Below are 27,570 nucleotides of genomic sequence, written 5' to 3'. Positions count from 1 at the left end.
AAGAGTGATTAATTTTTCTTACCATTTACAGTGAGAATAAATTCTCTTGTAGTCTTTCCTGCAATGTTGCTGGCAACACAGGTATAATTGGCTGTATCACCTAGATCTGCATTATTAATTTGCAAGTATCTCCCTCCAGATAGGATTCTTACTCGAGGTGTTGCCTGGATTCAGCAAGTAAAATTTACCATTAAAATGTCGGACAAATAAAATAAAATATTAATCATCAAAAGTAACTATAGTGAACTGTAGTGCACCTGTCTCCCAGTATCTTTGTCTGCCCCCCCCCCCACTGCTATCCTGGTATCAAAAATTCTTGGGAAATATTTCTATGAGTGTAGTTAAAGCAAGAGCACAATCAGTGTCTCCAGTTCTTCAGTGACGGCCACAATGAACGTCTCTCAAGGATGAAAAGGTGTCTCAAGTTGGGCCCCTTCGAGCTCCCCAGAAAGACACTGCTGGAAGTGTTGGAATAAGGCATATTTTTACTGGAATCACTGGTAGTGAGGATGACATAGCTTGGTGGCAGTCTTACCACCATGTGGGGACAGCTTGCTCTGAATCTAAGACATAAGCAGAGTTGGGATTCAGTCAAGAGATGCTTGACTACATGGTTAGAGCCTCTGGATCTAGTAATGCCTAAAGCTTAAGTTCACCAATTACTATAGCTAATAAATATCTTTTTTTTCCATTTAAATTATTTTGAGTTTGAATTCTGTCACTTAAAGCTGAAAGTTTCCTGACTAATAAATTAACTTAGGTTAACTTATAGGAAATAATTATCCTTCAACATATTTAACATAAGTAAATAAATGATTTTAGTCTACAAATATTTATTAAGCACTTATTTTGCGTTCAGGCATGGAACCAAGAATTATGAAAATGCAGAGACCTATACTGAAATGAAATACTGAAATATAATAAAATCTAATCTCTGCTATAATGTCCAATTGGGGATTGTTCATAGACTTTAAAAAATGCCAGGTAACATCAAAGCCTGATATTTTCTGATTGTGCCTAAGTGTAACGACTTCAGGAGAAGCCCAAATAAGATTTTTCTACCATATGGGTTCTGTCCCAGATAAACCTATATTTCTAATGAAAAAAGTTGTTCACACTAATATAGACAGTTCAGGTCAATTTATCTTGAAAGTCCACACATTTTCTCTAGGCCTTTCCTTGCTACAGGGGCTATTAATGGTAAACTTTTATTACTTCTGATGAGAATAAGTGATTTCTTAAACATACATGGTAAGTTCTATGAAACATATTTTAATGTTGATATGGGTATAGCAGGATTTTAGGCTAATAAAAAAATTCTGAGTTGATTCTCATGTCTTTCTTCCATGAACATCAGTAAGTTCTGCCAACTTATTCAGTCTCACTACAATTTTCTCTGGTTCTCTTCTCATTTACTGCCAGTGATTCTTCCAAATTTGATTTCTTTCCTCAGATAGAACATCATTCTCAGCTCATGACCTTAATTCCTACTTCATTGAGAAAATCAAAGCCAATTGCCCGCAATTTCTCCCTCTCATCTCTTGCATATGAATGCAACCTTCCTTCCTATTTTTCCATCTCTGTGGAAAAAGGTCAATGCTTCTGTCCAAGGCTAATCTCTTCACCTGTCACCAGGGTCCCAACCCTTCCCCACTCGACACACTTAGTCCTGTATCTTCCATCTTTTTCAGTAAATAAGCATATACAAATCTCTTTTGTATTTAAGTAACAGTCCACAATCATTTCCACTTCCTCTTCTTTAACTCCCCCAGACAGCTGTAACCTGTCTTCTACTTTGATCACTCTATTGAAGAACCGTTGTTCAGATCTTTAATCAAGTCTATGTATCGCCAAAGCCAGTGAATACAACTTAATTTGTATCTTAACATGGACTCTGTTAACCACTCCCTCTCTCTTCCTTGGCTTTCAGTACACCACTGTCTCCTATATTTAATCTTATTTCTCTGAGTCCTCATTCTCAGTCCCATTCTTCTCTTCTTCCTTTGCTCACCTTTTAATTGTCAATGTTGCCTTAGGCTTTATTCTCATTTACAGGTCTTCTCACACTGTGTGCTTTCTGGTTGACCTCATATAAACCGATGGCTTCAGCAACAGGTTACACCATCGAGGACCACCAAATCAAAGATGTTTTTGATGAAATACGGACCCATATTTCTTAGTGCTTCTTAGAAGCTCCACTTGGATAATATATAGGTAATTCAAACTCAAAATATCTAAAACTGGACTCACTTTTCCCCCCATAACTGTTGAAATCAGCCTGTCCCAGTACTGACATCACTTGGTCATATCTGAGATTAGCCTGAATTTCTGTAGCATCAACATTCAATCAGTCCATATCTGAACACCTAATGGTCTAGAGTGAAATGCACACATGGGAGATAAGACTATGGAGAAAAAGTCAGAGCATGAAGGGCTTTGTGAGCTAAGCTGGGCAGTTTAACCCGAATCCTGAAATCTATGGAGAATCATCAAAGGATTTTAATCAAGGTCTACTTCAACCATACCAAGCTACCTGCAGTTCCTGGGACAGCAGCATTCCTTCTCCTGTAATGTCTTTGTACATGCTACCACTTATGTTTGGAATCCACTTCTTCCTTCTCACCCAACATCTACCCAACATTTAAAGTGAACTCACCCTTTCCAAGAGGCTCCCCTGGGCTATTCCTTACCCTTCAGTCTGGATTACTTGCTTCTCCCCTCTGTTTCCATAAAATGTTGTATATCCCTCTAAGATATTGTTTACTGAATATCAGCAGTATCAATTTTCTACAATCTTTGATATACTTCTGTATATTTTAGATAGTCTGTGAGCTCCTTGAGGATCAAGATTATTCTCAGGGGCAATCATAGTGCCTAGCATTATAATAGGCACACAATAAACAGAGAAACTGAGGCACAGGACTGTTAAGTGATATGCATGATGATTTAACAAGGAAGTAACTCTCAGAACCCAGCCTCTCTGTGTTTGGCATTTGTGTGATTTGATGATGGTGAAAGTCTTTCTGCCTTATGTATTAGGGACAAAATTTCCTTTTATTTAGGCACAGTGTACCACAATAGGTTATACTAACAGGATGAGGAAGACCAAAGGAGAAACAAAAGGATAAGTAAGTACTAGGATAAGGACAATCAGAGCATTCAAAGTCAAGGCTTTGAGCCAACCCTAAAAGCCTATTTAGGATCCTGGGCTGTGACACTATAGGGCAGCAGACAGATATCACCTGAGCATGGGAACCTTTAAAGAGCCAGTAACTGTGTTTTCAAAGATTCCAGTCCATATTCCTGGTGTTGCACAGATCCTTGGGGTCACTCCTGAGGACCAAGTTTAGGCTAGGGAAATTCAGTAATAGGTTTGCCCTAGGGAGTTGGCAGGACAGGTCAGGTCTTTTGAGACTCTATGGTTTCTTCCCTCTCAAGTAAAGACAAATGATACAGATGAACCTATTTGCAGAGCAGGAATAGAAAGGCAGATGTAGAGAACGGACGTGTGGACACAGTGGGGGAAGGGGAGGGTGGGATAAATTGGGAGATTAGGTTTGACATAAATACACTACCATGTGTAAAACAGAGAGCTAGTGGGAACCTGCTGTATAGCACAGGGAGCTCAGCTCAGTGCTCTGTGATGACCTAGATGGGTGGGATGTTGGGAGGAGGGAGGGGATATATGTATATATATGGCCGATTCACTTCACTGTACAGCAGAAACTAACACAACATTGTAAAGCAATTATACTCCAATAAAAAAAAAAGACATAGCTTAGTGTTTCAATTCAACTTTGATCCACGGGCTCCAGGAGGTATATACTTGGGCCAATTTACAGAGTATATGAATCAAAATACCTGTCTTTTGCCTCATAACTAGCTACTAACTACTCCAAGAAGGCTGATTAAAGGACCCTGTGCCCACCCCTGTAATGTTGAATAACTAGTAGTCTGACACTGTTTGGTTTTATCTCCCTAGCAAGGACTCTATTGCTGATTTTTTTGTCTCACAATGAATCTGTGGAATTTAGCAAGATTTACCTGTAACCGTTCTCCATTTTTAAGCCAAGTGATTACAGGTGGGGGCACTGCATCCGATTTGCATTCCAATGTCACTTGTCTGTTCCGTAACACAGTGAAATCCTGGGGCTCATCAGTTCCAGCAATATTAGGGGGGACTGGGCATGAGAACAAATACACCAAAGGCTTTTAATAAACAGGATATAAAATGATCTGGATTATCTGAGGTGTTCAACGAATGTTGCTTCTGCTGTATGAAATAAAAAAGCATAAACTTAAAACATTACTCATTCAATTTATAGTACAATGATTACAAATAGTGAAAAATTTTTTACCTTCCTCAGTACTTTCGCATACATCAAATAATGAAATTCTTCCAATGGCCATGTAAATGACAGGATAAGTAATATAATCACAGTCTAAATACAAAGAAGGCATTCCTTGTCTAGCTCTACACTTGGTAATAATTTTCTCTGAACATCATATTTTAAAACTTCTAAATTAGGGTCTGCCCATTATAATATATAGAAATATGTACATTTTCCTTAATATGCAGAAAGGGGGAGGGGCAAAATAGGGGTAAGGAATTAAGAGGTACAAACTACTATGTATAAAATAAATAAGCTACAAGGATATATTGTAAAGGGAATACAGTCAATATTTCATAATAACTTTAAATGGAGTATAATTTATACAAATTTTTAATCACTATGGTTTACACCTGAAATTAATATAATATTGTAAATCAACTATAGCACAATCTAAAAATGTACCTTTTTTATGTGACTCTTATATACACAATTTACATGTCAATTAGAGGCAGGTCTAATTTTTGTGTAGGACTGGCGGCGTGAGGGGAACACTCCTATATTATGCCAGCCCTACAGGTTGTGTTGCCTAGTCATTCAGGCTATGAGGAGATAAAGATCTTCCATTAAGTTCTTTTAATGTTCCTCTCCATGAAGAGTAATTCCCACTTCTATGTCAAAATAGTATCGGCCACAGTCTAATTGGCCCAACTTTTCTAGAAGGTAATTTGGCCTTAAATGTGTGTGTATGTATGTGTGTGTGTGTGCATACATGTATGCGCATGTACTTGCATATAATCAAGTAAATATACCTACAGAAATTTATCAAAACAAAATAATTAAGGGAAGAGGCCAAGACACATGCACAAAGATGTCTACAATAGTGTGGCTTATATTGGTAAAAATACAAAACAGCCTAAATATCCAAAAATAAGGAATGTATTAAATAAATAATGGCATATTCATAAAACGGGACATCGTGGAATCATTAAAAAGTAATGTTATAAAAATACATTTTTTGACATGAAAACACGTTCGCCATACCACTAAGTTAAGATAAAAAAAGTTAAATACTATATGCTGTATGATCACATTTCTGTGACAATATTTATATGTAAAAAGGTCTTTGTGTGATGAGATTATGATTGATTTATATTTTTATCTTTATAATTTATATTCTATGATTTAAAACCAATGAATATGAATTATTTGTGCAGGAACAAAACAAATAACTCAAAAAATCCATTAAACTATTCCCAACAATAGTTTAATGGACTACTGTGATCAAATATAAAAATCAGATTTGCAAAATACATTTTTCCTAATATATAAACATAGTTTTATGATATGTTAGATAGTTGCTCTATGTTCCATAAATTATGCCTTTTAATTAGGTATTAATGTATGATGGACTGCAGGACATTTTGCCAACTTTACCATGCACTCTCACTAAATATTCTTTATCATCATCTCCTGCAGGACTGGATGCCAGACACGTATATCTTCCTGTATCTTCCACCTATAAAATTCGAATAAGTGAATGACACAATGTTAACATGCTGGTTTTGGTGATGAAAATAAATATCTATTAGAATGAATATAGAAGTCTCACACAAAGCAAGGTATTGTTAAGAGTACAGTAATAAAATTTAATAAATGGTTTTAACATTTGTGATTCAATGTAACATATATTTAATCAGTTAAGTGTATCAGTTACATTTGATACTGATACTGAGCATGGCTTGACATCTGTTACATGTAAATCTATGTATTTGACATAGATTTAACAAGGTTTTGATCTCAGAATGTTTGCATATTAGGTATATTTAATGATCTCAGAAAGGGCAGATACATATAAGACCTACCACCATACATGACAGACTAAATACTACAGTATTTATTGAAGAAATAAGTATTTATGAATTTAAATTGCAGACTGAAAATTCTACTGGAGTCTTCCCGAAGAAAATAAAATACATTAACCAACCAATCAACTAACCAACCAAAAAAGTAAATAAAATATCAGGTTATTTTAATAAAGCACATTAATACCACATTTTTAATCTACCTTTGATATACATGGTGAAACAAAATAGGTATATTATGTAATTTGGCTGTAAATAGGTCAGGCTGACAGCAAAATCTATTATTTTCTGACGAAAACCAGAAACATTTCTTTAAAAATCTCCATACATAGTTTCCACTGGAAGTGTTAGTCTTCATTCATATTTAACATTGTATAGAAGTTGTCTTATGTATGTGTAAAGGATACATTGAAAAACAGATGATCTTACTACTGTGAAAAATATATTTTGGAAAAGTAGAAAATCCTGTTTTCATTTATTTTATTACTTGAATACTCCTAGAACACTGGGAATTTTAAACTTCTTACATTCAAAACTGACTTTATAGTTTATGGAAAAACGTTTTGGTAGGATGCAAAAAGTCCACTGAAAAAATTTAAGACTAGTATGTTTGGAAAATTAAATATGACTTTAGAAGAATGATTGTCTCATCGTCCTTCAATTAAGAATTGGAAGTGATGCACTACTGCCTAGAGAATAATTTCTAAATTTCTCATCATATCTTTCAAACTTCTAAAAGTCAACTCTTACTCCACCAATTCAGTTTATTCCCAAATCATATTGCCCCTTCCACTTGTCGTGACTCAGCCAAACTTGCACTATCATTCATGACTGTTTTGAGATCTTGCCTTCCCCAAGAAACATTTCCTGACAACTTATACCCTTCTGAATATTGACAGTTACTATTAGTAGCTACATTTCCTAAAGTGTGTTCTGTTAATAGGGTGTTTAAAAAATTATAGTTAGTCAGGTTTCTTTGGAGTAAGAGTTTGCAGAGTTGTTGACATGCATTATGGCTCACAAAGGATAGGAAGGTACAGTATATAAAGTTTTTCAGATCTACCTGGTCACAGAATTTTTATCCCTTTGGAATAAATTACAGAATGAGGGTTTGATGGAAAATGTCTTAGCAAACTCTTGTCTTTACCACACAGTTTGGAATTTGCAAAGCATCCATTAGGTAGCAGGCATAACTACATGCTATAGATACATACACAAAAAGACACAGGTAACTAAGATATAATTTAGTAATAAGTGCTTTAACAGAGATATGTACCAAATGTTGTGAAAACACAGAGGACCAGAGGAATCAAGAGCAGTCTTGGGACTTGATAATATTTAATTTTTCAATTCTATAACGTTTTTCTTATTGTTTTCCTAATTTTGTCATATGTAGTTTTATTTTTCTTAGAAAACTGGAAATTCCTTGAAGGCTGAGAAGCGTCTTATGTATTAGATTTGTATTCTCCACAAAAGCTAGAATGTGCGGGTCACCATTTAACACTCTATGGAAACTTTGTCTTGTTTTGTTATAACATAACTTTTCATTCTTACATTTAAGACCTAGTGTAATGTGGCCTTAATTTCCCTCTAAAGCTTTATTTTCCATGATTCCTTTATACTTATGGTTCTAGTGCACACACTTCCCTGTCTCCATGCTATTCCCTATGTTACAAAATTCTTTTGCTTCCTTTTTGGTCTGTTGAAATTATAACATTCAAGGGTTTTGATTCAGTATGTGGTTTGACAGCTGGACCTGAGTTTTCTCTGGGTTCTTGAAGTGCTTGACAGAGGGAAGAGGGGAATGGAAGGTGTGTTCTCCTTGACGTTAGAAACAAGAACTGGGCTGAGTTCCACTGGTTATGCTTTTTTTTTTTTCATTCTCCAAATATTTATTGAGCACCTAATATAAACCAGACAATGTGCTTGAAATATACTGTTAACAAGACGAAGAAGCTCCTTAACCCAAGGAACTCACAGTCTAGCCTAAAGGCAAATATTAATCAAATAATCCCACAAATAAATCAACACAGATCTTGATAAACTGTATATTGTAAAAAGTCATGACAAGTTGTGACAGGATATCACCCGAGGGCTTGATGTTCTCAGACAGTAAGTAGTAGGTGAGGTTTCTCCATGGAAGAGACATTTATGTTCTGAAGCATGAAGAGGAGTCACCTAGGATAGGGGTAGGAGTAGGGGAAGGATGGCATGGAGCTGTCCAAGCAGCGGAACAGCGTGTGCAAAGACCCCAGGGCGGGAGAGGGTACAGAGCAGCTGAGGGCCTGAACTAGACCAGAGCGGCTGACAGCAGAGAGCAAACAGGAGAGGGGCCCGAGATGAGAAGGGAGCAGGGTGAGGACCTTGGCCTTTATCCCAAGAGAAATGGGGGCCATTGAGGTTTTTAAGCAGGGGACTGACATGATAAGATGTGTACTGCATGATCACTCAGCCACTCTGTGGAGAATGAACTGGAGAGGGCCAGAGGGGAAGTGCAGAGGCCAACATGGGAGATAAATAGAAGGGAAAGAGAAAATGAGAGGGTGTGAGCAACCCCATGTCAGTTGGGAGGCAAACCGGTAGAGATTAAGAACATGGGCTCGGGGCTTCCCTGGTGGCGCAGTGGTTAAGAGTCCGCCTGCCGATGCAGGGGACGCGGGTTCGGGCCCTGGTCTGGGAGGATCCCACATGCCGCGGAGCGACTAGGCCCGTGAGCCACAGCTACTGAGCCTGCGCGTCTGGAGCCTGTGCTCCACAACAAGAGAGGCCGCGATAGTGAAAGGCCCGCGCACCGCGATGAAGAGTGGCCCCCGCTTGCCACAACTAGAGAAAGCCCTCGCACAGAAACGAAGACCCAACACAGCAAAAATAAATAAATAAATTACAAAAAAAAAAATAAAGATCCCTTTAAAAAAAAAAAAAAAAAAAGAACATGGGCTCGGAATCAAGCTGCCCAGTTTGTGTCCTGACTTTGTGACTTGCTCTATGATCTTGAGCAAATTACCTAAGTTCACCTCTAAATCAGGGATAGTATCTGACTATGTCCTAGATTGTGTGAGGATTAAATGACAAATACACCTCAAGAACTCAGAATGGTATCTGGCACACAGGAGCCTGCTGTGGCCCAAGGCCACACAGCTACTACTAGAAACAGAGAAATACTGGACTGCTCTGATCAAAGCTGGGGGTGGGCGGGCCGGGCCCCGAGCCTCGTCCACTTGTCCACCCCTAACCACCACCTTGTCCTAGTCCCACCCAAGCAGCCCTAAATGCCTGGGACTTCACAGACTCCCTCTCTGCCAAAGAAGGTTGGCCTCAGAGCAGCCTGTTGGGAGCCTGTCTCCTGGGCACTCTGTGAAAAAATGGGGTGACGGCAGCTGACCCGTTTAAGAGTTCTGGCACGCAGGGCCACGCTCAACTTTATAATATAACTAGACTAGAACCCCAGAAGGCTTTTGCTTCCCTTACTTCATCTACCAAAAAGAAAAAAAAGTCTAAACACTCTTCTGCTTGCTGATGTGTATATAAACTATTTTACTTTTTAAATAACAATGAAGGGGAAAAAGGCCACAAAACAGACAAAAATAGCCTCGAAGGAACTCGAAGGAAATGTAGATCTCAGAAGGGTACGGTTAACAGAAATGCCTTTGAAGGAACTCCTGAGAAGTTTATGGTGGCCCTCACTACCTGCCTGCTTTATTCATTCAGTCTCCCCTCTCTGCCCCTCCTAAGCCATGGTTCTGATCCGGTTTCGAGCAGAGACTTAGTCAACTCTGGGTTCTAACCTCCTAGAGATTTGCTTGGGGACAAGGAAGTCCATGTATCAACCACAGGTCCCACTGCAGGAATGGCCCCCTGAGACCTCACGGCCTGTGGCTGGTCAGGGTCACTGGCGGGTGAAGTCAGGGTCTATGAACCCACAACCCAGCCAGCTGTTCCAGAATTAGGTCACAATGAGAGATACTTGGACTCCCTGTGTGCCAAACACCTGTCCTGAGCCATTCCCAACATTCCTGACCAGACGCAGCCTCCTGATGATTCTGGTTTACACAGATGGGACTATGGGATCATAACGGCAAAAAGGCCTCACGTATCTGAAGACCAGGATAGCTGATAAAGCCGGAACTACCCCAGGACAAATGAGAGCTCTCACCAGCCCAAAGAAAGCACCCAAAGGTCAAAAAAGCTGGGAAGACTTGGGCAGGGGAGGCCCTCTCCAGACAAGGTGGGCTGCTGGACAGCACAGATATACACAGACAAAACGAGAAACTGACAGGAGCGCTAAAGATTGTACAGACAATACTTGTTCATTGGCGGTGTGTGTGTGTGGGGGGGGAATAAGGGGAGGAAAACTGGCAATCGGCCAGTTGTCCCCAGTTGCTCCAGGGAAAGCACAGAACTTCTGTTCCAGAGAGACCAGAGCTGGTGGAGCTGTTCTTCAGGGCAGCACAGCCTTCTCCGCCTCACCTGAGCCAGCTGGGGCCAAGTCTGTGGCCTGCAGTCGCTCCATCTCCTGGGACGCTCTGCCCCACTGCGTCACACTCGGCTGGGAACGCCTGAATCCTTTTCACCAAACCCTTCCTTTTCATTCTACTGTCTTTGCAATTTTCTGGCAGCATTAGTGTGTCGCTCTCTTCCAAGATCTTCATAAACTGCTTGATTGTGGCTTTTACTCTCCTATCGAGTTTGCAGAGAGCTTCAGCTTGCAAATCCTTGGCTAGAAAACCCTGCTGGATTCCGGAAAGTTCTTTATTCCACTCTTCCAGTTGGTCAGCTATCTTCTCCACAGAGTTCGCCAAATCTTTCAACTTCTTTAGTTCAACTTCTTCCTCTGGACTGTTTTTTTTCCCAAGTAACCTGACCCGGCCACCATTTTGTATTCCACGTGCTGACACCAGAATCTCCATTTCCTTCAGAGATTTTCCCTTAAATATGGGTTTCTGAAAAGGCAGCGGGACCCCTGTGGCCTCTGCAAAAACCTGGGCCAGGTCTTGGACCATTGGTTCACTACAGCCCTCTTGCGGGATAACTTGAAGATCGTGCTTCTCATTAATGGGGGTGATGGTCCCGCTGAGCTCGGCAGCTGCCATTTCCTTGCTCCGGGCCGAGCGAGGCCATGCTTTCTTCTACACCCGCGGCCTGCGAGCGCAGGCGGCACTGCCCCTGGTGGATCCGGCATGACCTCTGGTCGCACTCCGGATGGCTGATCGCTGGGAGCGAGGCGGACCGCCCTCAGCTGGGGTCACGGACTGGGGCGGCTCCCGGCCCTGGCCGAGGGGGCGCTGCCGGGGACCCCGCCGCTCCCGGGTGGCGGGGGGGTCGCCTCGCCGTCTCTGCGCTCTGCCGTGTTCTGCCGCACTCTGCCGGACCCGTGCTTTGGCTACGCCTTTGAACCAGACCCAGGATTGAGACCAGCTCCATGACCGAGCAGTGGTTAAGTATCTGGCAGGTGAATACTTAATCTTTCTGTGTCTGTTTCTGGATTTGTAGAAAGGGGATAAAGACACTGCCTCACAGAGTTGTCATGATGGTCATGGGTGTGATAGAGCCCATAGCTGAACATAAGATTGACACGATTTACAACCCTTAGCTCTCTTTTCCAGCTCCCTTTCTTTTGTTTCTTCAGTGAAAATGTACATGAAATCTGATTAAATAATGTATTATTCTACTTTTAAAGAAATGATGATTATAATAACAATAAAATCAGCAACAACAGCAATCATTCTAACTCCGTTTTAGCATCACTTCACGCCCGTGGCAGCAGTCTAAACACATCAAGTTAGACTGTCTCTAAAACCCCAAGTATATACGTTCAGTATTATTACTGTTTTTATCCCCAGTTTACAGATGAGGGCGTTAAGGAACACATGGATATTTGTAATGTAAGGTTTGCCTTTGTTTGTAGAACAGTATATTGTTACAATAAGACATCCCAGACATACTTCTCTTTAATATATTTACATTTCAGATTAATTTCCTTAAACACAAACTAAAAGAACAATTTTATTGATCATTTTTTGAAAAACTGTGTCTCTTCAGATTTTCACGTCTGAGATTTCTTTCTAGAGATCAAAAGTGCTCTCTGAAGCCTCACATATACGTACGTTGGATTGCTTTTTGCCATTTCTGTAAAGGGCTACATGGCACAAATTAAGGGCTTCAGGAAGTATGTTATCACTTATAGAACTGTGAAAACTTGCAAAAATTAATGTGAAGGTAACTTGCTTTCGTCTGTGTTTAATATGATAATTTCACTTCTTCCTTCTAGGCATGTTACTTTGTAAGTGTCTACCCAATCATGCATGTCATAGAACCAATCTACCCTTGCTAAAGTTACAGAGATCTGTGATATATTCGGACTCCAAGACAACTTCTCCAACATTTCTCATAGATTAGCAAGTAAGAAGTTTAACCCGGAAAGTAATTGTATGAACTCTGAACTTACCTGAGCATTAGATATTCGAAGAACCTCTCCTCCTCCAAGAGTCTGCATCTGATCCACCTGTGGAAGGGGCCGTCCGTCTTTCATCCAGGTAATTTTAGGAGCTGGGATTCCAGAAGCAATGCAGGTAAGTTCAAGTGGATTATTAACAATTACTGACATCTCTACAGGTTCTTCAGATCCATTGATATGAGGTGGTTCTATTTAAAAGGAATGAAAAACAACAACAAAATAAACTTGCTGTTTGATAAAATACTGCAGATCAGAAAAACTTTAAAATTCAACACAAATATGTTTGTACAATGCAAACTGATGTGAACAAGGATGCCAAAATAATTCCTAGATGTTATTATCATTTGTCACTGGAACTATTTAATTTTTTTTTGCAATTTATTGAGGGACAATTTATTAAATGCCAGCACTATGTAAGTCTTTGTGCATTATCTTTTCACTGGCACTTTTTTTAAAAATAGATTTATTTATTTTTGGCTGCGTTGGGTCATCGTTGCTGTGCACGGGTTTTCTCTAGTTGTGGTGAGCGGAGGCTACTCTTCGTTGCAGTGCGCGGTCTTCTCATTGCGGTGGCTGCGGAGCACGGGCTCTAGGTGCAAGGGCTTCAGTAGTTGTGGCTTGTGGGCTCAGTAGTTGTGGTACATGGGCTTAGTTGCTCCGTGGCATGTGGGATCTTCCCAGACCAGGGCTCGAACCCGGGTTCCCTGCACTGGCAGGAGGATTCTTAACCACTGTGCCACCAGGGAAGTCCCTACTGGCACTATTTTAAAAGAGATGGATCATGCCTGTAATAGATCATGAAGTAAATGGCAAGCCATTAAAGGTAATTATAGCTCAGCAATTGGGATTCAGATAATTAGAGCAGTCTTACTTAACTGTAAAGATTTGAAAACTATAAAAACTAATCTTGTACTATTTTTAAAAGAGAGTTACTTAAATATAGTAGTGTATTTTTGCACCTTTTAAATATCTATTGGTTCTACAAAAACAATGGGCAAATGCTATGGAATTTTGTAATCATTTTTTCCGTGCAGAACTTTACGAGGAAACAATGACTCAGCAGAAGAAAAAAGTTACATTTGGAGACGATTTCTGCATAAACCACATTTGTTATGTCTGGGCAGAAATAACTTCCTTTTTTGTTATTTATCCTTCTAAATTACCTTTCTCAAGAGGATGTTACGGAATCTAAACGCTTGGAGCAAACAGTAAAGTTTCTTAGTCCAACTATTCCTAAGTTTAGGAATCACTTTAAAACAGATTTCCCTTACATAGATCATTCACATTTTCTATTAGCTTACTATTTCACAAGGCAGCAAAAATAGCTGTTGGACAGCTCCAAGGATTAGGGGTGTGTGTGTGTGTGTGTGTGTGTGTGTGTGTGTGTGTGTGTGTGTGTGTGTGTGTGTGTGTGTGTGTGTGTGTGTGTGTGTGTGTGTGTGTGTGTGTGTGTGTGTGTGTGTGTGTGTGTGTGTGTGTGTGTGTGTGTGTGTGTGTGTGTGTGTGTGTGTGTGTGTGTGTGTGTGTGTGTGTAAAGTCAGGCACATAGTTTAGAGCAGAGGTTCACAGCAGAGGATCTGGAATCAAATAGCCTGAATTTGGATCTTAGCTCCAACAATTATTAGGTTAGTGGATTTGGGCAAATCTCTAAAATAAGTATAGTACTATTATTTCACTAGTAGAATTGTGAGGATTCAATAAAATAATCTATAAGCTACATTTCTTTTGTGTTTCTGAATCTGTTTTATTTTATAATTAAAGGTTTTAAGAAAGTTATAACTACTACTAAGTCTACTACATCTGTTGGTGTTATTATTAAAAACTGCCTCCTAAAAATTTGTATCTTTGGTCCTCATTTTCCTTTTTGGAAAAGGTAATATATTTAATACATTATAATTAAGAAGTCAGAGTTTCTTAACTATGGTCCCACATGACTACTCTTTTTCACTTTCATGCATCTTATTACGTTTTGCTGTCAAAATACATTTTCTTAAGTGCATTTTAGATCAATCCAAGATTTCTTGGTTAAAAGATGTCAGTGTCTCCATGTTGCTCATGGAATTAAATACAAACTCCTCATCATGGCTTCCAAGCCTTCCACAACATAGCCTCAATCTCTCTTTATAACATTATTTACTTTTAAAACACTTTATGTAACCTAGACTTCAAACTAGACTACTTTTCTCCCTCAACAAGTTCAGTCCCTTTTTGCTCTGTGACTTTACTAATGCTATTCTTTCTACTGGAAAATCTCCAATAGTCCCACCATCCCCTAACTGAGCATGTTCAAGTACTCTCAAGGTCACTTTAGTATCATTATGTTCATTTGTAAAAACCATAAGTCCTTTCTTGATTCTCTCAACAAAACTATAAAATTTCTATCCTTTTTAATTTCCATAGCACGCTGGATGGAAAAGCACTTATCTGATTCTCCATTTGACTACAGTCAATTCCTTATTCCTCTCACTTATTGGTTATTTACTATGTGTCTGTCACCGTGGATACAAAGATTATTTAAGCACGGCCTTAATCTCAAAAGCTTGTAGTACTAGATTTAAAATAACGACATGTTCCCAACTGGTTCAAATACCAGTCATCAGATCTTACATGTGTTAAGCGATCGTGAACCATTTTACTCTGTATCTTGTCCATATGTCTTGTACTTTGAGCAGAATAGGAGTTGTCCATACTCTGATGACTCCAAAACTTATATTTCTAGCCTAGATCTCTCTCCTGGGCTCTAGATCCATATATATAATTAGCACATAAGCATCTTCAGTGGGTTGTTTGAAAACAACTTCAAACTCATCATATTCAGACTGAACCTGTTACCTTTTCCCTCAAAACCTGGTCTTTTTCCAGCATTCCCTGCATTTACGTGATGAACCCACCAACTGTTCAGTCACATAAACCAGAAGCTGGGAGTCATCCTCGATATCTTCTTCCTTGTCATCACTCTCATATGGCCAAATCCACCACCAAGTCTTAATACTCCTACCTGCAACTAGTTCTAGAATACATCTTTTCCTCTCACCCGCATCACTAATCTGAGCTATAATACCGTTTACTTGGACTAATATCTCCTCCTTCCTGGCTGTAGCTGCCTACCCAATATCATTTACTTGTTTCTTTCTTATTAACAGACCTCAATTTTGTTAGGGCTGTCAATGTGCTAAAAACTACATTTCCTAGCCTCTTTAGTAGATAGTAGATGGAGTGGCACGTGAAGATTCTGACCAATGAGATATAAGTAGAGGTAGTTTTGTGAAGATTCTAAGAAAATACTGAAAGGGGCAGTTCTTTGCCTTTCCTATTTTTTCTGCTCTATTGTTGCCTATAGTGATGCTGGGGGTGAGCAGCCAATGCATGATCACGGTCTGACTATGATATAAAGGCCAAAGGCCAGGAGAACTGTTAAGATCTGAACTGCAGAACCAATGCAACTACTGCCCACCTCCAGACACTTCATTCAGTGAGAAAAACAAAAGTTCTTTAAGTCACCGTGTTTAGACTCTCTGTTAATCACAGCCAGACACAATTCCTAATAACACACTGTCTCTCAGAACCCACTCCAAGCCACTCTCCACTTTGCAATCAGAGTGGTCATTTCAAACTGCAACTCTACTCATGGCATTCCACTTGTTAGAACTTTTAATGGTTTCCCATTGTTCTAGGACAAAACACAAAATCCTTAATGCGGTCAACAGTCCCTTCATAGCCTGAACCCTGTCAAGTCCCGTACCCACTAGCTTTATTTTGCATGATCTTCTCCCTTTTTAGTATTTTACCCATAGTGGATTTTCAGAACCACTAATACACCATGACACCTCCCACCAAGTGGATAGAATTAAGTTGAGATTAGTGGTTCACCAAATTAGAACACTTAAATTCACATTTCTATTGTAATATAGATCAGAGTGAAGTTTTTCAGGTTTTAATGGAATTAGCTTTCAACAGATGCTGAAATGCAAAAACTGCTCATCCTTCTGTTAAGCCAGTTTTCAAATCTGTTTTAAGAGAATATCCTTGTAAACCCTGCAGGTGGGAAGGTTGTTCTCTGTATGTGACTCTAACAACATTGGTGTTATTTTTCTTTTTTTTGTGTTCTACATCCAGAAATGTACTGGGCCGTGATTCTGCTCCTGGGTTCTAGAATTCCTGCAGAAGTCTTCCTTCTTTTTTTCTCCACTGCCACATGTTACACCAGGCCCCTGTATTTTTAGGCCTGTGTGAGTATAACAGACTCTTCGATTCATTCTTCACTCTGTCATCAGAGGGATTTTTTTGGAAGTGAAATCTGACTGTAACATATTCCTGCTTAAGCTTCTTCTACTGCCATCGTAATGAGGCCCAAATTCTCTAACTGAGGCTCTTCACAGTATGGCTTCTGTCCAGGTATATTTCCAGTCTTGTCTTCTACTCTTGCTGTTACACTCAGCTTCAGTAAGCACAGACAGACAACTCAAGGTTTATCATTTCTAGATAAAAGATGTAGGCATCTCCTCACTCATCTCTATAGTCTTACTTTTTAAGGCTTAGATGTATCCTTGAAGAGACCTTCTTTGAACCTTCCCACAGAATTTAATTTTCACCATATCACCCTCATCACACTCATAAGTAATTACTTTTTCTTTCTTTTTTTTTTTTTTTGTGGTACGCGGGCCTCTCACTGTTGTGGCCTCTCCCGCTGTGGAGCACAGGCTCCGGACGCGCAGGCTCAGCGGCCATGGCTCATGCGCCCAGCCGCTCCGCAGCATATGGGATCCTCCCGGACCGGGGCACGAACCCGCGTCCCCTGCATCGGCAGGCGGACTCTCAACCACTGCGCCACCAGGGAAGCCCAGTAATTACTTTTTCAATATCTGTGTTCCCTGCTAGTGCAGGAACTGGAGGGCTGAGACCACATCCTTCCTATTCAGTGATGCAGTCAAGTACTTGTCATACCATATGTCACATAGTAGGTGTCCAATAATTATTTGTTACATGTTGACTAGAAACATGCCTGGCACATAATATATAGTCAATAATTAACAATTAATAGGTGAATAATTAATGTACAAGATGTCATCTCTTGATATTCCTCATATTCTGTGCTTTGGCATACGGGAATTTGTTATTCCATCCTTCCTTACAAACACATGCTTTCTCCTGCCTTTTGTCTCTAAATATTCTGGTGTACTGCCTCCACTACTACCTTTCATTCTATGGAATACTCATCTACACCACAGTATTTCTGTTTGTTTATTTAGATATCGTTCTGTCTCCTGCTACAGTTAAAACTCACTTTAATCCAACTGATAAGTACTTAGTTCCATTCAGTTCAAGCCAACAGATAAATATTATGTGTCAAATGCCATGCTAAGTCCTGGGAATACAGCAATAAGTAAAAAGGGTACTGATCATCACAGAGTTTAACTAAGGATGAAACAGACTTTTAAGGTTACACAAAAAATTAAAATTGTAATAGGTACTACGAGAAAGATTATAGGATGTCCTGAAAACATTTGGCTAGACTCTTGCCAAAATTCTTATTTTTACTTGTGGGGTGCATTTTTTTTTTTTTTTTTTTTGCCATACGCGGGCCTCTCCCTGTTGTGGCCTCTCCCGTTGCGGAGCACAGGCTCCGGACATGCAGGCTCAGTGGCCATGGCTCACGGGCCCAGCCACTCTACGGCATGTGAGATCTTCCCAGACCGGGGCATGAACCCGCATCCGCCACATTGGCAGGTGGACTCTCAACCACTGCACCACCAGGGAAGCCCTGGGGTACATTTTGTTAGAAAAAAATGTAAAGAGCCTGAGGTTTTACCTCAATCATCGTGAAAAAAAAAAAAAACTCCAAAAAATTATTGATTATTGAAATAATTCATTTCATTCATTTTCATTTCTCTTCCAAAGTCAAATTTTTTTACTTCAAGGAAAAGATATGTTTTCCCTTTATACTATTTATTTGCATGTAGACACTGGAATACTTATTTAAAATACTTATTTTAATGCACAAAAGAGTAAATAGAACTAGACTATTTGAAATGACCATTACAACTATAATCTACAGACTGGATCATTTAAAGATTGTTTGGAATAACATAATAGTATAAATATCATGCTTTTCCATTACATTACTAGCATCAGAAGTGATTTCAGTTCTTTGAAAAAGTTAAAAAGCTACTTATCAATTGGTTGTATGACATTGTCAATGAATAATGTTTTACAAGTGGGAGTGTTCATCCTTTTACACAGATAAGAAACACAGTAATTTAACATGCTTCAGATACTAAAAGTAAACCTAGGTGAATTACAGAACAGAAATATGAAGTACAATGAAGTTTTTACAAATTTTGTCCTATAGCCAATGATTCTAAGAATTATACTTACTTATTGTCTTTATTATCACTTATTTTCCAATTATTTTACTTACCTAGGACCTTCAGGATAAAGTGTTTACTGACTTCTCCTGCTTCATTTGAGGCAATGCAGGTGTACCTTCCTGAATCTTCAGTTTCTGCTTTGATGAGCTGAAGGACCATTTCTTGAGAGCTTATTGACAGATGGGCATCAAGCCCCAGAGGCTGGCCATCTCTAAGCCAGGACATCCTGGGAGTTGGGGTTCCATTAGTAAAACATGTCATGGAGGTGGAACTACCCTTGACAATTGTGATTTCCTCTGTTCCCATCCCATTGTCCAGTTTTGGTGGTACTGTATAGAAAACAAAACAAAAGTATATATCTATTATAATTTGAGATCAATTTAGATTAAAAATTTTAAATGGTTCAATTAGTTCTATAGTGTTTCTATGATCTATAAAAATATAGAATTTAAAATAGCATATAAATAGTTGATGACTTTACTATAAAAGCATGTGTTATATAGGCTAATTTTTAACCTTCCAAAATATTAGCAATAAGACCTCAATACTGTTTCCTTGTAGAACATACAAACTAAATGTGTTTTAAAATTTGGCCATTTTTCAACATCTTAGGTTTTTCCTTTTAAATTGTTATAATGTGTATTATTACAGAAGTATACTTCCAGCTACTTTATGTGGAATAAATAAAATAATAATAAGTTCCAGAGTAAATTGTATATAATCCAACATAAATCATTTGTAGGCTATAGTAAAGAGTTACTTAACTGTTCTGAGAAATTCTTGGGGATTGTGAACTCTGGTCTAGCAAATCTTAATAATTCAGAAATTGAATGCTTTGAGTTCTATCTCTACCTAACATACACACAGAGATATTTAGTATATATGCACACATCCATTCATACTTTAAATACTCTCAGTGAGACACTAACATTATTAGAAAACAGTCTTAACTTTCTCTTTGTATGAAAAGACTGGTCTTGTGTCTGGATTGAAATACTATTTTTAAAAATTTAGATTTCATTAAATGCAAAATTCCAGGTTAGAAAAGTATTTTGACAGACAGTATGCTCCAATATATATGGACCCCTTGGGAGAGCAGGCATTCTAGAAGCCCTAGTTAAGATCCTATTTTACCACTCTTTCCTGATACGTCAATATTTAAATTAAGGCTGTTGTTTAATATTGGACACACAGTATAGTACTAGGATTGTTTCTGGTGACATACCAAAAACTTGAAGACTGTAATGTTTATTATCCACCCCAGCTCTGTTGGAGGCCACACAAGTATACACAGCATCATCAGACACCTGAGCTCTCACAATCCTGAAAAACAGTTTGACCCAATGCTTCGTAATTTGATCCCATTCAACATATACAAATAAAACATTTGTGATAATACAAAGATTAAGGAAGGTGATTTATTTTGGGAAATTTTAGTTATAAAGCTTCTAACCATCCATCACAAAATATAGATGCCTCCAATGCCATTTATTCGACAGAGCCACTGAAAATATAACACAACATGAGAGGTGAATATTTTTCAAATATATATTAATAGAGAATGATGAAAATCATGAAAATCACATGATTGTAGTAAGCATCTTCCTATCATTTTGCCATATAAAGTTTTAGCTATAATAGTAGTTCTTGAATAAATATATGATACATGTATGTCTATGAAAGACCTATTTTATACAAACTTACTAAAACATGAGCGTTTAAGTAAGAATAATAAACCATGCCAAACTTATATTTGCTATCCCCCCCTCTTCTACAAAAATACTAAAAGGAAAACAAAAGTAAAAGCTTAGGGAAAGACATTTTAAAAACATTATTTAGATGGAGTTAAAGTTTACAATCACAGTAACTTTTGCCTAGCAAATCATACACAATGAAAGCTGACCTGACAACTTGTCCTCCAGACAGCAACCGGACATGGGAGGAGAGAGGCAGAGGAAGTCCATTCTTTAGCCAGTTTATCTGTGGTGGAGGCATCCCTGTGGCTCTGCATTCAATATTTATTGAAGTATCCACCAAAGCCATTAGTTTCTCTGCTTCTTCTTTATTACCCCTAATTGCAGGTGGAACTACATCATATAGAAAGTGAGAGAGAAGGGGGTGGGGTGGAGTGGGGTGTGTATTACCAGTTCCAATCATTTCAACTACATTTACCCATAGCATAGTCAAAAGAGGGTGAAATTTCGTATTTACCATAGACGTTCAAGTTAAAAATTCGGTCTTCTTCTCCAGCAGGATTAGTAGCAACACACGTGTATTTCCCCATGTCAGATGGGAGGGCTTCATAAATGTTTAATGTGCTGCCATCTGCAGTCACCCTATAGAAAAGATTATATCAGAGGCACTGAGATGATATATATGGAGCTATTTCTGGAAAACTCATTCCAGATTATTATATTCTTTTAAAAAAATCACCCTAAAATGCATCTTCATCTTGGATATAATGGTTCAAATCTTTTCTGCTAAGTACATGGAAGCCTGTTAAAGTCAGAGCTAGTGAAACTGGTAGAGATTTCAAGCAACCAGCTAAACTGCTACAGTAATGGATCTCATATATCCACTGCCTCCTTATGAGAAAAAAGGAAGTGAACAAAATCAGGTTAGGAACTTTTCTATCCAAATCATGGGCAAAGACATGTTTTTCTCAGAGATAGAATGTTTTGTCCTTAGTTATCAATATAAGGCTGGAATTAAATGAAAATTATAAAAACTCTGGTATAAAAACTGAATGTTACAGTGATAAATTAAAGTGAAAAATCTAGCTATAAACAACTTACGAATACTCTTAATGAGAAGGAGCAGGATAGGATAATTTATTTAAACACTGACAACAACTTAGTATTTATGTATGGGTATAGTTTGCAAAAATTTTTCTACAAATTGCTAAAGCTTTTCCTTTGATTTACATAATAGTGAATACTAACTATACAACTAGGTTATCAATGATATCTAAATTAAGATTATTGCATTATTGATTCTCTTCACACCCCATTAATTATCAAATAAAACTTCCTGTGTTTTACAAAGAGATTAAATTGCTATCTACAGTCATTCTTACAATAGTGATTTTATTAGATTCTCCCAGTGTCCAAAGTAAATACTCCATTTCCACTATATCATGTTATTAAATATAATTATTGAGAATTACAATCTTATTATCTGGGTCTATTTTATTTTTTCTTTTTCAAACTATGAATTTTAAAATTCCATGAGTTTAACCATATGAATAAACAAAAAGCAAGTTGCCATGACCAAAGGAAAGTAGTAAGTTGACTTTGGAAAAATTACTGTATTTGATTGACAGACTGGCCCATTTACAAACCTACACATATTGTGGAGCTGGGAACAAATAATAAAGTGGGTATAAGAATAAGTATATTTGGGATCTTAATGTGAGAGGAGAAGTAATAGGTCCTAAATTCCTCGGTACAAATATTATCTTATAGATCTTGAGGCCCCACCAACTATCTAGTATTTGGTTTAGAATAGGGTCGATATCAGCTGATTTAATAAATAACTAAATATTTAACTATTCAGAAATGTCCACACCAGAGAAATGAAACTCAAAATGTACCTCTAAGCTAAAACATTGTTTGGCAATTTACCTAATCTTGTAAAGGGGACAAATGTCTGAATTTTAACATAAAACGATTTAAAAGAAAATAACATTTATTTTTCTTTAAATTATGTATATTCAATTCATTGATTAGAAAATATACTGCAAACCCTTAAATTTAAAATACTGGTTCAAAATGATAAAGTTTGTAATACATTTAATTAATGCCTTCTGAGGTATATATAATTCTTCGAGTAATTATAATTATTCTGGTATGTGTATATTATAGGGCTTTGTGATGAAATAATATAGTACAGTGTAGGATTCTGCAGCGTCCTTCAAAAGGCATTTGTTGTTGAAAGTAGCAGGAATCCCTTACCACATTATCATTCCATCTCTATGTGGTTTGTGGCGTGAAGTATCAGCTGAAAACGGGATTTGGACAAATCACTATAGGAGATGAACCAGGTTATGATGATAGTATCTTTTCTCAAAATGAGCCAAGTACTATGGCATGTCTGGTGGTCTGATGATTTCAGGACACAAAATCATATCTAAGAGATGACTGATGAATCTTTTGTAGGATGAAATTGGTTTGATGTTAGCAAGAAAGAAGAACGAATTATTTTATAATGTGGACTTTGGTATAAACGTTCTGAAATTAGGGGAATAAAATCTACAACAGTTAACTAACACCTGCAGGAATGAACACGTGAGGAGATTTTATAACACAGAGTTGATAAATAAGGAACACATACACACACAGACAAATACTTTTGAGTGATTCTCCAAGGAGAATGTCTGTGCCCAACTCTCTAAAACTGTAGAACACATTACAATTAATGATGCAGAAATTCTTTTCACACATACCGAATTCTTTCTGTTTCACTGTTAGTTATGGGCTTTCCATCTCTAAGCCACTGAATAAGTGGGGTAGGAATGCCATTTGCATTGCAGACCAGCTCAACATTTTCCCCAAGAAGGACACTGACTTCACTTGGAATCTCAGCACCAGCAACATTTGGAGGAACTTTGGAGAAAAAATTGACTTTCATTAACAAGGCACAAGAATATAAATTCTAATGAATGCAACAGAATCATAGAACAATATACCATTTTTATTTCATATTCTTTCTAGATTGTGGTTCAAGATCAAACTCTTGTTATTGCCATAAATTATTTTTAAATGAGGAATAGGTAGAGGAATCACTTCAATATTCCTGTTATATTGTAAGTTGGTATAATTATTTGCTCATGGTGGTTGGTGACATATCTACCTCATGGGCACCCTTCCTGGCCAAACAGAATCACTCTTAGATTAAATCCTCAATAGATAGCTCAGAATTAATACAGTTGAGGAGAATCTGTTTTATAAAATTTTGGCATAAACATCTTAGAAAAGTATCTAAGTTGGTTAATTCTTTCTCTATTTAAATATGCTTTATTCTGAATGATAGGTTTATTATTGGTTTCAAGATTTAATCATTTCAGGGCTTCCCTGGTGGCTCAGTGGTTGAGAGTCTGCCTGCCGATGCAGGGGACACGGGTTCGTGCCCCGGTCTGGGAAGATCCCACATGCCGCGGAGCGGCTAGGCCCGTGAGCCATGGCTGCTGAGCCTGCGCGTCCGGAGCCTGTGCTCCGCAACGGGAGAAGCCACAAGAGTGAGAGGCCCGCGTACCGCAAAAAATAAAATAAAATAAAATAAAATAAAAAAGATTTAATCATTTCTATTCTCTTTTTCTAGCCATCTTTGTTTTTCACCTTAATGATTCATTTAAGAAATAGTATGTACTTAAAAGCTTTTGCACAGAAAAGGAAACCATAAACAAGATGAAAAGACAACCCTCAGAAGAAGTGAAAATATTTGCAAACAAAGCAACTGACAAAGGATTAATCTCCAAAATACACAAACAGCTCAGGCAGCTCAATATCCAAAAAAAAAAAAAAAATCCAATCAAATAATGGGCAGAAGACCTAAATGACATCTCTACAAAGAAGACATACAGATGGCCAACAAACACATGAAAAGATGCTCAACATCACTAATTATTAGAGAAATGCAAATCAAAACTATAGTGACGTATCACCTCACACCAGTCAGAATGGCCATCATTAAAAAATCTACAACTTTGTTATAGAGCAGAAAGTAGCACATCATTGTAAAGCAATTATACTCCAATAAAGATTTTTTTTAAAAAAAAATCTACAAACAATAAATGCTGAAAAGGGCATGGAGAAAAGGGAACACCCTTGCACTGTTGGTGGAAATGTAAATTGGTGCAGCCACTATGGAGAACAGTATGGAGGTTCCTTAAAAAACTAAAAATAGAACTACCATATGACCCAGCAATCCCACTACTGGGCATATACCCAGAGAAAACCATAATTCAAAAAGACATGCACCCCAGTGTTCATTGTAGCCCTCTTTACAATAGCCAGGACATGGAAGCAACTAAATGTCCATCAACAGAGGAATGGATAAAGAAGATGTGGCACATATATATACAATGGAATATTACTCAGCCATGAAAAGGAATGAAATTGGGTCATTTATAGAGATGTGGATGGACCTAGAGACTATTATACAGACTGAAGTAAGTCAGAAAGAGAAAAACAAATATTGTATATTAAAGCATATATGTGGAATCCAGAAAAATGGTATAGATTATCTTACTTAGAAGCAGAAATAGAGACACAGACATAGAGAATGTATGGACACCAAGGGGGGCAAGAGGGGGGGGGTGGGATGAATTGGGAGATTGGGATTGACATATATACACTACTGACACTATGTATAAAATAGATAACTAATGAGAACCTACTGTATAGCTCAGGGAACTCTACTCAGTGCTCTGTGGTGACCTAAATGGGAAGGAAATAAAATAGGGGATATATGTATACATATGGCTGATTTATTTGCTGTACAGTAGAAACTAACACAGTATTGTAAAGCAACTATATTCCAATAAAAATTAGTTAAAAAAAGAGAAATAACGTGTACATACAACTCAACAACAAAAGAACAAACAACCCAATTGAAAAATGGGCAGAAGACCTAAACAGACATTTCTCCAAAGAAGACATACAGATGGCCAACAGGCACATGAACAGATATTCAACATCACTAATTATTAGAGAAATGCAAATCAAAACTACCATGAGGTACCACCTCACACCAGTCAGAATGGCCATCATCAAAAAGTCTACAAATAACAAATGCTAGAGAGGGTGTGTAGAAAAGGGAACCCTCCTACACTGTTGGTGGAAATGTAAATTGGTGAAGCCACTATGGAGAACAGTATGGAGGTTCCTCAGAAAACTAAAAATAGAATTACCATATGATCCAGAAATCCCACTACTGGGCATATATCTAGACAAAACTATAATTCAGAAAGATACATGCAGGACTTCCCTGGTGGCTCAGTGGTTAAGAATCTGCCTGCCAATGCAGGGGACATGGGTTCGATTCCTGGTCCAGGAAGATCCCACATGCTGCAGAGCAACTAAGCCCGTGCACCACAACTACTGAGCCTGTGCTCTAGAGCCTGCAAGCCATGACCTTTGAGCCTGTGCACCACAACCACTGAGCCTGCGTGCTGCAACTACTGAAGCCCACGTGCCTAGAGCCCATGCTCTGCAACAAGAGAAGCCACTGCAATGAGAAGCCTGAGCACCACAATGAAGAGTAGCCCATGCTCCTCACAAGTTGAGAAAGCCCGTGTGCAGCAACGAAGACCCAATGCAACCAAAAATTAAAAAAAAAATTATATTAAAAAAAAGATACATGCACCCCTATGTTCATAGCAGCACAATTCACAATAGCCAAGACATGGAAACAACCTAAAGAAGATGTGGTACATATATACAATGGAATACTACTCAGCCATAAAAAAGAATGAAATAATGCCATTTGCAGCAACATGGATGCAACCAGAGATTATCAAACTAAGTGAAGTAAGTCAGAAAGACAAATACCATATGATATCACTTATACGTGGAATCTAAAATATGACACAAATGAACCTATCTATGAAACAGAAACAGAATCACAGACATAGAGAACAGACTGGTGGTTGCCAAGGAGGAGGGGGGGTTAAAGGAGGGATGGAGTGGCATGCTGGGGTTAGCAGATGTAAGCTTTTATATATATTATAGAATGGATAAGCAACAAGGTCCTACTGTATAGCACAGAGAGCTATATTCAATATCCTATGATAAACCATAATGGAAAAGAATATATTAAAAAATACATGTATATAGATGTATACCTGAATCACTTTGCTGTAGAGCAGAAATTAACACAACGTTGTAAATCAACTATACTTCACAAAAAGAAGTATTGATTAAAAAAAGAAATAATGTGTAATAAAAATATTGACAGTAGTATAAGACAGAAACACATTTTAATTCTTTCTAAATAATTATAGTGGTATGCTGGAGGCAGCTCATACCAGCTTGCAAGAGCCAATTTTGCACATCTTTCCTACTCCATGTTCGGTGCCATCATATTCGTACCTTGAAATGGGCCACTGTGGGAATACTTACACCACAGAAACTGACAAATGATTGGTTACAAATCAAGACCTTTTTGTCTGCAGAGTCAACTGTTAAACATTTACCAACAAATATCTCCAAATCTCATTTTAGACATCCAGAAGATGATAATAATTATATCAAATTTGTAAAATTTAGAAGTTGAATCAATAAGAATGTAAATGAGACATCCTATAACAAGTATATAATATAGGAAAAGCACAGACTATGCCCTATGTCTATATACAATTTCTAGTCCTAAGACATAATAACATATATAAAAAGTCTGGCAAGATGTTTGGTCATACCACATACCCCATGATTGGTATCTATTATTATTAGTGCATTAAACATAATTAAACATGCAATTTCTGACACTGAATCTCTGAATAGCAGTTTTTCCCTTTTTACTTCTGAAATCTTAAAGCATCACTAATAGGAGAA

General features: G+C 38.0%; 1 protein-coding gene and 1 pseudogene across 7 annotated transcripts in view; both read right to left on the bottom strand.

Annotated features, from left to right (window-relative positions):
- HMCN1 (hemicentin 1) overlaps window positions 1-27,570 on the bottom strand; it is a 526,618-nt gene that overhangs the window by 110,665 nt on the left and 388,383 nt on the right. For all 6 annotated transcript variants that reach the window (XR_014015141.1, XM_081225456.1, XM_081225458.1 and 3 more), the window contains 9 exons: window positions 23,463-23,622; window positions 21,230-21,354; window positions 20,922-21,105; window positions 20,244-20,341; window positions 19,069-19,347; window positions 12,642-12,838; window positions 5,769-5,850; window positions 4,045-4,181; window positions 23-164 (listed from right to left, as the gene is read on the bottom strand). Coding sequence is in view for 5 of the 6 variants with exons in the window: in XM_081225456.1 (XP_081081582.1) it covers window positions 23-164; window positions 4,045-4,181; window positions 5,769-5,850; window positions 12,642-12,838; window positions 19,069-19,347; window positions 20,244-20,341; window positions 20,922-21,105; window positions 21,230-21,354; window positions 23,463-23,622 (1,404 nt within the window). In the remaining variant the exon portion in view is untranslated. The remainder of the gene's footprint in view (window positions 1-22; window positions 165-4,044; window positions 4,182-5,768; window positions 5,851-12,641; window positions 12,839-19,068; window positions 19,348-20,243; window positions 20,342-20,921; window positions 21,106-21,229; window positions 21,355-23,462; window positions 23,623-27,570) is intronic.
- Window positions 10,635-11,286, bottom strand: LOC308612437 (BAG family molecular chaperone regulator 1-like; annotated as a pseudogene). Its single transcript has one exon. The product of its transcript is annotated as a BAG family molecular chaperone regulator 1-like (transcript).

Source organism: Mesoplodon bidens, assembly GCF_964165515.1.
Source record: "Mesoplodon bidens genome assembly, chromosome: 2".
NCBI lineage: Eukaryota > Metazoa > Chordata > Mammalia > Artiodactyla > Ziphiidae > Mesoplodon > Mesoplodon bidens.
Note: the sequence above shows the minus strand (reverse complement) of the source record. Positions and strands in the feature narration are given on the sequence as shown.